The 12,703-nt window shown below is 44.2% G+C and overlaps 1 protein-coding gene across 1 annotated transcript; it reads left to right on the plus strand.

Moving 5' to 3' along the window:
- The first annotated feature begins 6,816 nt into the window (after positions 1–6,816).
- LOC119316831 (probable LRR receptor-like protein kinase At1g51890) lies at positions 6,817–12,041 on the plus strand. The gene is given in 12 exon segments (XM_037591224.1): positions 6,817–7,051; positions 7,123–7,475; positions 7,551–8,621; positions 8,766–8,904; positions 9,448–9,519; positions 9,619–9,690; positions 9,920–10,000; positions 10,100–10,269; positions 10,364–10,632; positions 10,724–10,850; positions 10,984–11,052; positions 11,185–12,041. Coding segments are annotated over 11 exon segments (2,697 nt in total). The 5' UTR covers positions 6,817–7,051; positions 7,123–7,369; the 3' UTR covers positions 11,706–12,041.
- The last annotated feature ends 662 nt before the right edge of the window (positions 12,042–12,703 follow it).

A 12,703-nucleotide genomic window follows, 5' to 3' on the forward strand; every position in this document is an offset into this window, starting at 1 on the left:
ATTCATATGCATTAAGCATAATGTCTTCATTTATATTAAGCATCCGCCTACTATTCTAGTAGAGAACAATTTCTGTAGCAATCTTTTAGTTGAGTGCATATTTTGTATTCAGACTATAATCCAAACTCTTTCCACTAATGGCATTTAGATCCAGACATTAATCTATACCAAACAAATGCTTATCTCAAAACATGCTGTCGCTAGTAGGGTCGATCAACCTGTTGGTTGTTGCCACACAAATCCATCCATTTCTTGTTGCTGGACCGGGACAAGCTATATGCTTTATTTCTGTTCAGGAAATACATGATATGAATATCCATGCTTGCATTACCTTACGTGCAAGCCCCACTTTTTCGAGACATCAACAACATAAAGTTTTGCGTGTGTCCCACTGTTTCACATTAAGTAACATTTTCTCTCTATACAAAAGCTTGTGAAGTGCTCACATCCTATGCAATTAGTATTGTAGAATCTTTTCTAGCTTTACCATGTTCTGCCCAAATAGTACTGCATCCTTCAATTCGATCTTCCCTTCTGGTTGTTTGTCACCCATAAAAAATTGCAACATAGTAACTAGGTTGCGTTATTTGGAGGTTTGGCTTTTGTTTGTTTGTCATCTGTAAGAAGTTTCTCTAAACTCACTTGCAGGTTGCACACGGGAGGTCCAGACTATGTTAACTTCATCAGTCTCCAGGTAGCACCTCTGTTTATTTGTATGCGTGTGTTGTATACCAGCGTATGGCCCCTTTGTCTGATGGCCATTGAGTCGTGGTTGGTCATGTGATTGTAGACTCTCATGTTTTTTGTGACGAGTGTCTTCCATCAATGAGTTTCTGTGTTAATTTGAAGTTGATGAGTTGCTCCTCTTAATTTTAGGCCACTCCCTAGTTAAATAGAGGGCATCGCTTTTGCACCCAAGAATTTTTTGTTGCTTTTGTCCTTCTCGGTGAATTTGAGCACAATGGGATATCCATAGTAATGTAAACATTAGAAGCATGCCCTTTGCTATGCTTTCCTTGGAGTACCTCCACCTCGTTGACCACCACCACAACCTCTTCATTTGTTCTGGTGAGTCTATGGTCTCCTCCATGTCTCCGTGTACCTTGAGATTGTCCTGCCATCAAACTGTTGCCGGTTGTGGTGTTGGCCATCGAGCCAATGAGATAGTCTATATGCATGGATGGATGTGTTTCTCGCAGAACATGTTGTTAAGTTGCTACTTGAAGATGCACCAGTTATGTTTGTTTCGCAAGTTGATTAATTGTGCCAAATAATGTCTATTCTTGCAAATATCTAAAGATGTCAAAATAATGTTCTATCTTGCTGTAACAAGCAGACCTCTGTAATTTTAATTAAGTTGTTTGATTGGTGTGCTGCGAACGAGAGAAATTTCTAGCTAGTCATTAGTTTCCAGCGCTAGTATTCAAGCTGCCAGTTTAGTTATGTGAAGAATACTGCACACCTGCAGGGTTTCCGTTTCAATATTTCTTTTATAGTTTCCCTTCCACCTTATGGTCATCTTGGTTTCGTTTCATGAGGTAGTAGCATTCGTAGAATAGAAAGTCAAAGCATGGTCATGCTTGGTCATCTATTTTTGCATTGTCAGATATATGAGTCAGGAGGGTCAAGAAGCAGAGTCTTTGTTCTAGCTTGACAGTGATGTATGTATATTTGTGGATTTTATAGCTAATTCAGTTTGTGCTTTATGTGTAGGTCTCTTCAAAGGATCATCAACTTTATTGTCTGGTTACTATGATTTGGTGGACTACTTCCTCGGCCACTACTTCGGCCTCTTCCTCGGTTTTGGTCAGTCCCTGGTCTCCTCCTTCTCTCACCGTTCCCTAAGACGAGTCGTGGCCGGTTGTGGTGTTGGTCTTTGAGCCAATGAGTTAGGGCTTGGTTCTTTGGTGGTGTGGTCTTCCGGCCACCACAAATCTTGTTATTGCGATTAGGAAGAATTTGTGGCTATTATGTTGTGCTACCTATGTAGGATACCATGTGTATTTGATATTCTAGTGCTTGTTTGAGTGCCTTGTTTAGCTGAAAGTCGTCTCGGTAGGTCATGTATGAGCATGTTTGGTTCAGCTGGAGATGCAACCCATCAATAATTTGTATTACATGTGAATTTTAGACAAGTCCCAACATCAACTAGATAGACCTTGTTTGCTTATTCAGGTTCGACATTCCAACGCTTTTTTTTGTATGGCCAAAGGATGTCTCAGGAGGGTCTGTCATGGTGTGCATAGAAACAAGTAATGTTTGTTGTAGTATGAATCGTTAGTTGCAGCAAAACTAGTGAATGCTAAGTTTTATAACCACAAAGAGGGTAGTCAGGCTGGAGAAGGATAGGCACTGGAATGGAATTGATGGGTATCTTGGTTTCCTATCCTTTGTGGTTTTGAGCAAAGCATGCTGCTGTGGTTGTTGTGTCGTGGTAGTATCAAGCATCATCTGGTGTTAGATTTTCTAGTGTAGTTTTGGATCATTCACTCTTAAACTTTTGGTTTGGGAAGTTGCTCTGGTTTTGAAGCTCATTTGCATTTTGCTTTGCAGGACCTGAGAGAGGCTGAAGAAAAAGGAGGTTAGGCGCAACAGAAGATGCTCTGGGAAAAGCCTTGTTCCGCTGGGTGTCGACCGAATCCCGATGTTTTTTGGGAATGAAATGGTGATGCTGGTCTTGTGTAGGGAGTGCTATGTATTGTTGTAAACTTTGGATTGTATTGTGTGGCCTAGAGTTAGTTGTTAAATAATGTCAATTAGAATGTTTGGTACACCAAGTAGATTGGTTGGTCGTTGGCTGGGCTGAATACTTCCTTCCCAATGAATGAATGCATGTTTTTTGGGTTATTCTCCATGAATGAATGAATGAATGGTACCTCCTTTGCAACGAATCGCAATAAATGAATGCTCGCGTGAAATATATTCCTGACTGTGGAAGCTCAAACTAATTCTCATTGTGCAAGCCGAGTGTCGTTGCCTGTCTTGGCTGATGAATTTTTGTGCTTGTGATTCACTAATACCATATACATATATGGTGTCTTGTCGGCATGACTTGGCAGTTGTCCGCGGCTGGTGTTGGCCTGCGCGGCTTCCTATGCGTGCGCGGTTGAAGAAGCAAGAAAGCTTGTCTACTTTGTGACTTTGTCGCACAGCTGGAGTAATAAGTGTTTCATTACCAAACTAAAAAAGAGTAGGAAATGCAATTTGGAATAAATGTACGGTTAATTTTCAGTGATCTGGAAAGAGAGGTGGTTTGGTTGGCAAACTCAAGAGATTTTTGTTTGATGGCTTGAAAATGGTGGATCATATTTGTTTTTGTTTGCCAGCAACCAAACGGTGCCATCCATCATATTGCTGTGCTCCTCCTGCAGATGCCATGACATCCATCATCAGAGTGTGCAGATCGAGTTGTACACAGGTTTAGAGAGAAGTAAAGTGCACGTTGCCATATGCGATGCGATGCATGCGGTGTGGTGGAGCTCCTCAAGAGTGTAGCAACGAAGAGAAGAGGCCAGCCACAGCCACATCCACAGTATATCATCCATCCATCCATGGGACCTTTCTTGCTCCTTCCAAAATACGTACTGGATAGATACTACTACTACTACTAGAGAAACCAGCTGAGATACTAGTATCATTCTTCCCCCGATCTGATTTTGTTAATTAAGCCGAGCCATGCAATTTAGTACAAGTCTGCATGCATGTAGAGAGACTAACTCCCCCACGGTGTAATCTCTCCCTCTATACGATGCGTTATTTGAGGGACGAGTGCTCCTGATTTCTAGGAAATTTACTACGTCCCATAACTTCACTAGAGAAATCAAAGGGCTTTCCACCTTGAAATCAGGCGCAGCTTCCTTCAATCCTCTCCCAAACCAAAACCAACGCATGTAGCCGCGCCTCCTCCTCCTCCTTCATTACTTCGTCCATGACATCGATCCAGGTCCCTCTCGTTTCCATCCTGCTTGGTCTGCCTCCATCTCATCCATCCACGCAGACTCACGCGGATCCCTCTCCCATCCAAGGCTTCCCCGCGTCTGCCGCCCACTCGATGATGCCCATGCCCCTCCCTCTACAAATAGCTCCCCCCGTTCCTCCATGATGTTCCTTTCCGTTGCATCCAACAACTCACCTCGTCTTCTACACAAGTAGCGCAGCAAGTCTGATCGGCCGCGGCCGCCTAGAACTCATCCGTCCTCTCTTATTATGTAAGAGCACACAGGCTGCCCCCGTCTAGAACTTCTGTAAGAGCATGCCTTTTCTCATCGATCTAACATTCTTTATTGAAATCTTGGCATGGTGCCATTCAGATTGATACCTTTTTCTTTTTGACCTGTTGGTGATGCAGTGATGCAACCACGTATTGACATGGACACAGAGGTGCGGGCAGGAAGTCGTCGAACAAGAGAGCGTGCACCATCACGCGAGTTGGTTCAATCAAAGTTTAGTGCAAAAACTATAGATGCATTGACATCCGGTCTATAATTCCTTCTTTCCTTCCTTCCTTTCATGTGTAAACATGCTTTACCATTTTTGCATCTCTTGAATTTGAAGTCAGAACAGTGTGAAAAGTACCTTATCTGAACATGTATCTGTCAAATCATATATAGTTAGCAAGCCACCTACAGGCTGCTAGGAGCATGCATTTCTGATTGACCACATAACCTAGCTCTCTAATGACATGTCAAAGTTAATTAGTTGGTACTAGTACGATTCATACAAGTGTTGTATGCTATGGTAATGATATGCTAGCAGTACTACAATGGAACGGGAGTAGCTTCTCTTCACGCACCTAATAATTAGTTAGTATTCAAGAGCTACTTAACTCTGAAACTCTAAATGATCGACACTCCAACAAAATCAATAAACGTTGATGTCCAGGAGGATTGATTATGTGTTTGTTTTACGACATCTTGACTGGATGTGTTAAGTATTTGCTGGAGGCAGGTGCAAACCCAAATCGTCCACTTTGTCATATGTTTTCCATAACATAGTTCTGATGTGTTTCATTTATAGTTCATGTATTTTGTGGAAAATATGCATGGCACCAGAATTCTATATGTAACAGTAAACGAAGGTGAAAGCCAAGTATAGTTTTGAAAAAACAAATTGCTTGAGTTTTAAAGCTTTCTGGGCATTCATTGAATGCGGCCGTGTTGAATTAAGCAGGCATACTATATGTTTGCCAGTCCGTGTGGCATGATTAGCTTCACTGCTATCAGTTTCCTTTTAACACAAGCATGTTAATGTTTTACGTAGGGAGAAAAAGCCTGTTAATTAATGTTTTCTTCTTCATTTTTCATCTAGAAGTTGCCATGATAAACAAAGATATTAATGCCATCAAAGTTTCTGCACTATTACGTACATATATAGGCCTTGCTTGGAGACGTGGAATACATGTGTGGCTCTATTGAGCAGAAAGAAACGTAGAAGATGACTCGGTAGCATGTAGGTGGTGTGCTGCATTAATCTGGAACCATGCACGTAGGAGTGCTGCATCTTATAGTTTGTCATGTATTTATCCTACATGCATGCATGTGAACTGAAGTTCCATTTTGCATCTTTATTTCGCTAACTCTATTGAGAGAATTTGCTACTATATATTGTAGTCTCAATCGGTGTATTAAAACAATTGCTGCTTGTTTGATCCTTATGGTGGCAAGACGCTCGTGACGAGGAGCTGGTGTTGGCTCCGCCTAGCCTAGGTGACGGGCAGAAGGCTTTGAAGGATGCAATCAGATGGTAGAGAGCAGGTTCTTGGAGTGGGTGGAGGACAGGCCGGTATGATGATGAAGGTGCATTCTTTGTATTACTTGCATTCTGGTATTTGCGTTCATTTGCTTTGCCGTCGTCGTTCTTGTGTGAATCGTCTCTCTCTCTCTCTCTCTCTCTCTCTCTCGGGAGAAACAAGTTAAGTTGCTGGCCCATGGTAGACAGGGCATGGGCAATGGGCCTGAAACGCACGATAGGCAGTGGACGTTGTTGGATGTTCACGGCGAGGTAGATTCTTTCCGACAACGCGTTATGCTGTCGAAATTTCCGGTGAATGTGAGTAAATTAGCATGAGACAATATTGCAACAATCTATACGTTTTCCTGACTTTTATATAATGGGGATTCCTTCACTTATAGAATATTTACAATACCAAATAGTATAGTGTCCATGGCTTTAAAAAGAATGGAGTTGACTAGTGGCGAATGTGTAAAATTCTGTAAGCCTTACGTTGGACATATGTCACAATGCAAGTTGTGTAATAGGTGTGACAACATGGATAAACATTAACGTTATTCTTCTGCGGTCATTAGATGGAACCAGACCTAATTAACTTTTATGTATTAGGAGATAATTATGTATTGAATGGTTTGCATCTTCTCACCCCTTAAGAACAAACACATGTAACCAAACAACATTGCCCTAAAGTGGGCACTGATGCAATGCAGTCAACCAAACAACATGCATGCATACGTTGGTTTGTTGCATGTTTTTGCCTCTGGTGAGATGTGGCTGAAATGCGGGCAAGTTTCACTCTAGGCAACCAAACACGCCCATGGAGAAATGCAGATGAACTGAAGGGAGGGGCAAAAAGGGTAACTAACTAAGAATAACAAGACAGTCCTGTCTATGTGCACCACTCACTTCAGGGGAGGGCATCAGATTCAGATCTGATCTGAAGCAAAGCAAAGCCAACCAAAAGAGGACGGAGGGTTGGGGCGAAGCCAATTCCTTCCTTGATCGGTTGCCACATACTCTTCCAACCCACTCTAGTAGGAGTACTCCTACTACATAACCACCCATCTGTCTCCCTCTCCTCTCCCCTCCCACACAACAACACAAGCAAGAAAGGAAGGCCGCCGCCGCCGCAGCCACGATGAGCTCCTCATCCAAGCTCTTCCAGTCCGCCTGCAAGGCCGCCAGGTCCTTCCTCGCCTCCTCCCCCGCCGCCGCCCCACGGGCCTCCTCCGTCCTCGCAGGTCAGTCTGTCACTCCCAGATCGAATCCAATCCAATCGGATCGAATCAACCACCATTCCATACGATCCAGATCAGATCAGGTCAGGTCATGTCAGATTTGGTCAGGTCAGGGATTCATCCAAATTTCCATTCTGATTGCGTTGCATTGCAGACGGGAGGAACGCCGCGCTCGCCACCCTCGCCAACCTCGGCCGGAACTCCACCCTCCCCGCCGCATACGCCCACCACACCTCATCCTCAACGATTCTGATTGTGTTGTCAGTAGGAGTAGTTAGAAAGGAAGTTTCCGTACAGAACGTAAACACATTTTGTAGGTGTAGCATTTTTGCTTAGTAGGCTTGTAGTTTCCTTAGCGATGTTCTATATATTACCATCACGCTTCTTTGTTAGCAGTTTGCATGCGCAATCAATGCGCCAGTAGAACAATGGCGCCCCGGTGGTGGCTACTGATTCTCTGCCTCGCCGGCAACGAACTCCATGGTCGCGCACAGCTTGACAGCAGGGGTATCTCTCTCTTCTGTTATTGGCTTCTCTCTCTTAATCATGCTGCCTCATTTACATTGCATATTCATTGTGCAGGTTTCATCAACATAGACTGTGGGCTACAGGGACAGGAGAGCTACGTCAACGACGAGACAAAGTTGGTGTACGTCTCAGACGCTGGCTTCACCAACAGTGGCACGCCTTACAACATCTCGGCTGAGAACTACCGGCCGTGGCGCTCCAGGAACGTCCGCAGCCTGCGTAGTTTCCCCGATGGCGTTCGCAACTGCTACACTTTAGGATCCCTGGTGTCGGGCCTCAAGTACCTCTTCCGCGCCACGTTTCTCTATGGCAACTACGACGGCCTTAACAAGCGACCAGCGACGTTCGACCTCTACATCGGCGTCAACTTCTGGATGGTGGTGAACATGTCGTGGTGGGGGTTGGACCAGGACAACACGGCGACGGTGGAGGCGGTCATAGTTGTTCCACGCGACTTGGTGCAGGTGTGCCTGGTGAACACCGGCGGCGGGACGCCCTTCATCTCTGGGCTGGAGCTGAGGCCGCTGAAGATGTCGCTCTACCCACAGGTAACGGCGGAGGTGAGGTTGTTCCTGCTGCACAGGCGAAACTTCGCCGCGATAAATGGAACTATCATCAGGTTCCCCGATGATCCATACGACAGGCTATGGTACCCTAGGTCCGACGCCACGATGTGGGCAGAGATGACGACGACCAAGAGGGTGGACGATGTCAATGGCGACGAGTTCGAGGCGCCCATGGCGGTGCTGCAGACGGTGATCAAGCTGCTGAACACCTCCGGTAGCATCAAGTTTGGCTGGGAGGTGGCGCCCGAGCTCAACAATGCGTCGCCGGGGCCGGGGTACCTCGCCGTCTTGCACTTCGTCGAACTGGAGCTCCTCGGCGGGGATGCCTTGCGCCAGTTCAACATCAGTGTCAACCACGACGAAAGCTGGGTCCCGGGCTACACGCCGCTAGGCTTTCTCCGCAAAGCCTATGTCTACAACAAATTCACCAACCCGCGCGACAGCAGCTACATCGTCACCATCAAGGCCACAGCCAATTCCACGCTGCCGCCCATCATCAACGCCTACAAGTTGTTCTCCGTCATCGCAACCACCAACGTTGGAATAGAATCCCAGGATGGTAATCAATTTAATTAAGCACATATTGACATCCAATTAAGCACATCTTGACATCTATGTATGTATGTATATCTATCTATCTATCTACCTTGTGCTACTGAAATGGTTGGTGCGATGTGATCAACTACTGCAAGTATGCGTGTAGCATCCGCCGTTATGGTGATCAAGGCTAAGTACGGGGTGCGGAAGAACTGGATGGGTGACCCATGCTTTCCCAAGACTATGGCATGGGATGGGTTGACCTGCAGCTATGCCGCTGCCAATCCTCCAAGGATCACAAGCATGTAAGTTATTTGTATATATTTTCAAATATTGGAAATCATGTAATGTTACAAATGAGAAAAGGGGTAATCAAGATGGCATTTCATAGATCGGGGAATTCAAGAAAAGTCAGAAATAAATTATAGACAAATAATACACCTTTTGTGAGTTCTATGAAGTTTTTAAAAGTATTCATGGGTTTCCTATCATTGTCCTGTTCTTCATAATATGTATATTTTTTGTAATTTTATTTCATATTTATATAATTTTAATTCATCAATTCTCACTTTTTTAGTAAGTTTTCAACATATACATTTTTTTATGTTCAACCTTGAATTGTATATATTGTATTCACATTTGAAGCTTTCAATTGAAATATGTTTCCCTCTACTTTTCTCATTATTTTGTGATGGGATGTTTAATGTTATAACATTTTAGCTGAGATCCTGAGACCAATTGAAAAAAATAGGGTCAAAGATGAGTGTGGTCAGAGAGATCAAAAAATTACCTTATGTATACAACCATGGAAAATGAAGCTGATCCTTTTATGTATGTGCTTTTTGTAGAAACATGTCCTCCAGTGGTCTAAATAGTGACATATCATCATCTTTCGCGCATCTAAAGGCTCGCCAATACTTGTACGATTCGAGTTCTGGATTTATTTGGCCTAATCTCGTCTGTACTTCTCAGCAACACAAGCTTCAAGAATTTAAATATATTGTTTCCTTATCTTGCAGGGATTTGTCAAACAATAACTTGACAGGTTCAATTCCAGATGCCCTTTCACAGTTACCATCATTGACAGTCATGTAAGTTGGGCAACAATTAGCCCTAACTAATTAGCAACCATGCTTTTTTTGAAATAAACTAGCAACCATGCTTATTTACACACTCAGACACAATATATGACACATATGCAATAATTAACAAGATTAATAGTTCCAACAAGCAACATATAGAAAAGTCTTGTCAAACTTTGACCGAATTGCTTCGAGTTATTATGTACGTATATAGTGTGTCTAATTTGTTTTCCTCTAGAGATTTGTCTGGCAACCAACTCAATGGTTCAATTCCCTCTGGACTTCTCAAAAGGATTCAAGATGGCTTCCTGGTTCTAAGGTGTTCATAGTATATACATACTTCATAAATTCCACTAAGCTTCTTCGTTAAATTTTTTGGCGGGGACTTCATTAATTAACTTGGTCCTTGAATTATTAGGCATGGCAACAATCCAAATCTTTGCACCGACCGCAATTCATGTCAGCTTGCTGCTAAAAGGAAGAGCAAACTGGCCATCTATGTTTCCGTCCCTATACTTGTCATCGTACTGATAGTATCAGTGTCCCTACTAGTCTTGTTCTTCCTAAGACGGCGAAACCAGCAGCAAGGTTAGAGTGAGGCCTTTTCGGCATGATCGAGCTAGCACACAACAATGCCAATATTTGGTCTATTAATTCATCAATTTCATGTGTATACATGAAGGATCAATGAAAAACAGGACAGCGGTAAAGCCACAAAATGAAGAGGCGATGTCGACGAGCTATGGCGGCGATGATGATTCTCTGTGACTAGTTGAGAATCACCGGTTCACGTAAAAGGAACTCGAGAGGATAACCAATGGCTTTGACCGGGTGCTTGGCGAAGGAGGGTTCGGCCGTGTCTATAATGGCTTCCTGGAAGATGGTACTCAAGTGGCGGTGAAATTGCGGTCTCATTCCTCCAATCAAGGCGTAAAGGAGTTCCTCGCAGAGGTGCGATGTACCAGATCCTTTAACAGCATGTGCCGTCAACTCTTGGCAGAAATGCGTGATTTTGATGTGAAATTTGGATGTGCTTGTGCAGGCCCAAATTTTAACCCGGATACATCACAAGAATCTTGTCTCGATGATTGGTTACTGCAAGGATCGGGAGTATATGGCATTTGTGTACGAGTACATGGCACAAGGGACCCTGCGAGAGCACATTGCAGGTATGAATACTAACTACGGCTAACAAAAAGGATTTGGCTTTCAACTCATATAGTGAATGCGCAAGTCACCCTAGTGGTTCACCTGAGGTACTTTCTATTAATTCGGACAAACGCGCTGTTATTGTATTTGTAGCAAGTGGACGCAATGGAGGATGTTTACCATGGAAGCAGAGACTCAAAAACGCACTTGAATCTGCACAAGGTGCACGCTCAAATCCAGAGCAGCTTATTGCTGCTCTTCAATAGTTATGGCCTAATTTTGTATTCACCAGAGGCAAATTATTGCTATTGGGCGTGCATTTGACTTACAGGTTGATGTTCTTGCCATGTGTAGGGTTGGAGTATCTGCATACGGGTTGCAACCCGCCTCTCATCCACAGGGATGTCAAGGCCACCAACATTCTGCTGAATGCCAGGCTAGAGGCCAAGATCGCCGATTTTGGCTTGACGAAAGCCTTTGACTATCACAACAACACCAATCTTTTCACGAACACGCTCGCTTTTACTCCTGGGTACGTTGATCCAGAGTACCAGGCCACGATGCAGCCAACGACCAAGAGCGACGTGTACAGCTTTGGAGTGGTGCTTCTGGAGCTGGTCACCGGGAAACCAGCCATTCTTTCGGACCCAGAGCCCACAAGCATCGTCCAATGGGCAAGGCAGCGATTGGCGCACGGCAACATGGAGGGCGTGGTGGACGCGCGAATGCAGGGTGGTTATGATATCAACGGCGTGTGGAAGGTGGCCGAGATTGCACTCAAATGCACCGCACAGGGGCCAGCACAGCGGCCCACCATGGCCAACGTGGTGGCGCAGCTACATGAGTGTGTGGAGCTCGAGGAGGGCCGCTCCTAGCTTCCACACCGGTGGCAGCAGCGGCGACGAGAATTACAATTGTTACGCTAGTGCGCAGTCCACCAACGTGAGCAGTAACACTGCATTCGAAACGGAGCTGAGGATACCAACATTGGCCACCGATCCAGGCCCGACAGCACGTTGAATACCTCTTTGTATAATTGTTGTTTTCTTTAAGTCTCTGTGAGATTCTCAATCATGTTGTTATTTATTCTCTCCTTGCCAAATTATAGTGGATATGAGATATTTTTCAAATTCTTAACTTTGTAAACTTTGCTAAGTTTACAGGAATATATGGACATGTACAACTCGATGGAGAGGAGTGTAGTTCCATCATACCGAGTACCATGTGCAGAACCTGGCATGTTAGCTTCAACAGTCATCACCGTCACTTTTCCCGCGACACAGCCTCCAATGGATCTGAAAAAAATTGTGTGTTAGAAAGCAAATGAAGCAGACAAAATCACTGAAATAACTTGCTGTGATGCTGCCTCCAACTCAGCAATCATAACTTATACTAGTAGAAAAAAAACTGAGAAAATCACACAGATTTTACTCCTGGCAAGAACATACTGTCCGACTATGCTCTCAAAAACAACAACAGAAAAACTAATCAGACACAGGAACAAACATGGGATCAACATGTCGCTTGATTTACCATGACACAAGTCTGGGATAGAACCGAGTCATTCATCTTAACAGACACCAATTGTGGCATAGAGATCGGGTACGGACTACCCAACCAAATACATGACCACAGGCATGCATGCATGTATAACGAAGCTTTATAGGGTAAAATTAGTGCAGAAAATAAGCCTGGTTCCCCTATAAAAAATAAGCCTGGTCACTAATTGGGCCGGTCCAATATGTGCGAGCTGCGCGTTTGCTTCTATCGAGCTATGCGCGGAACAGGAACTCCCGACAATTATCCACTCTCTTTTTACTCTCGAGTCAATTACACCACAGGTGTCTAAACTTGACACAAAAAGTCAGTTTAG

The sequence above is a fragment of the Triticum dicoccoides genome, chromosome 1B (assembly GCF_002162155.2).
Source record: "Triticum dicoccoides isolate Atlit2015 ecotype Zavitan chromosome 1B, WEW_v2.0, whole genome shotgun sequence".
Classification (NCBI taxonomy): Eukaryota; Viridiplantae; Streptophyta; class Magnoliopsida; order Poales; family Poaceae; genus Triticum; species Triticum dicoccoides.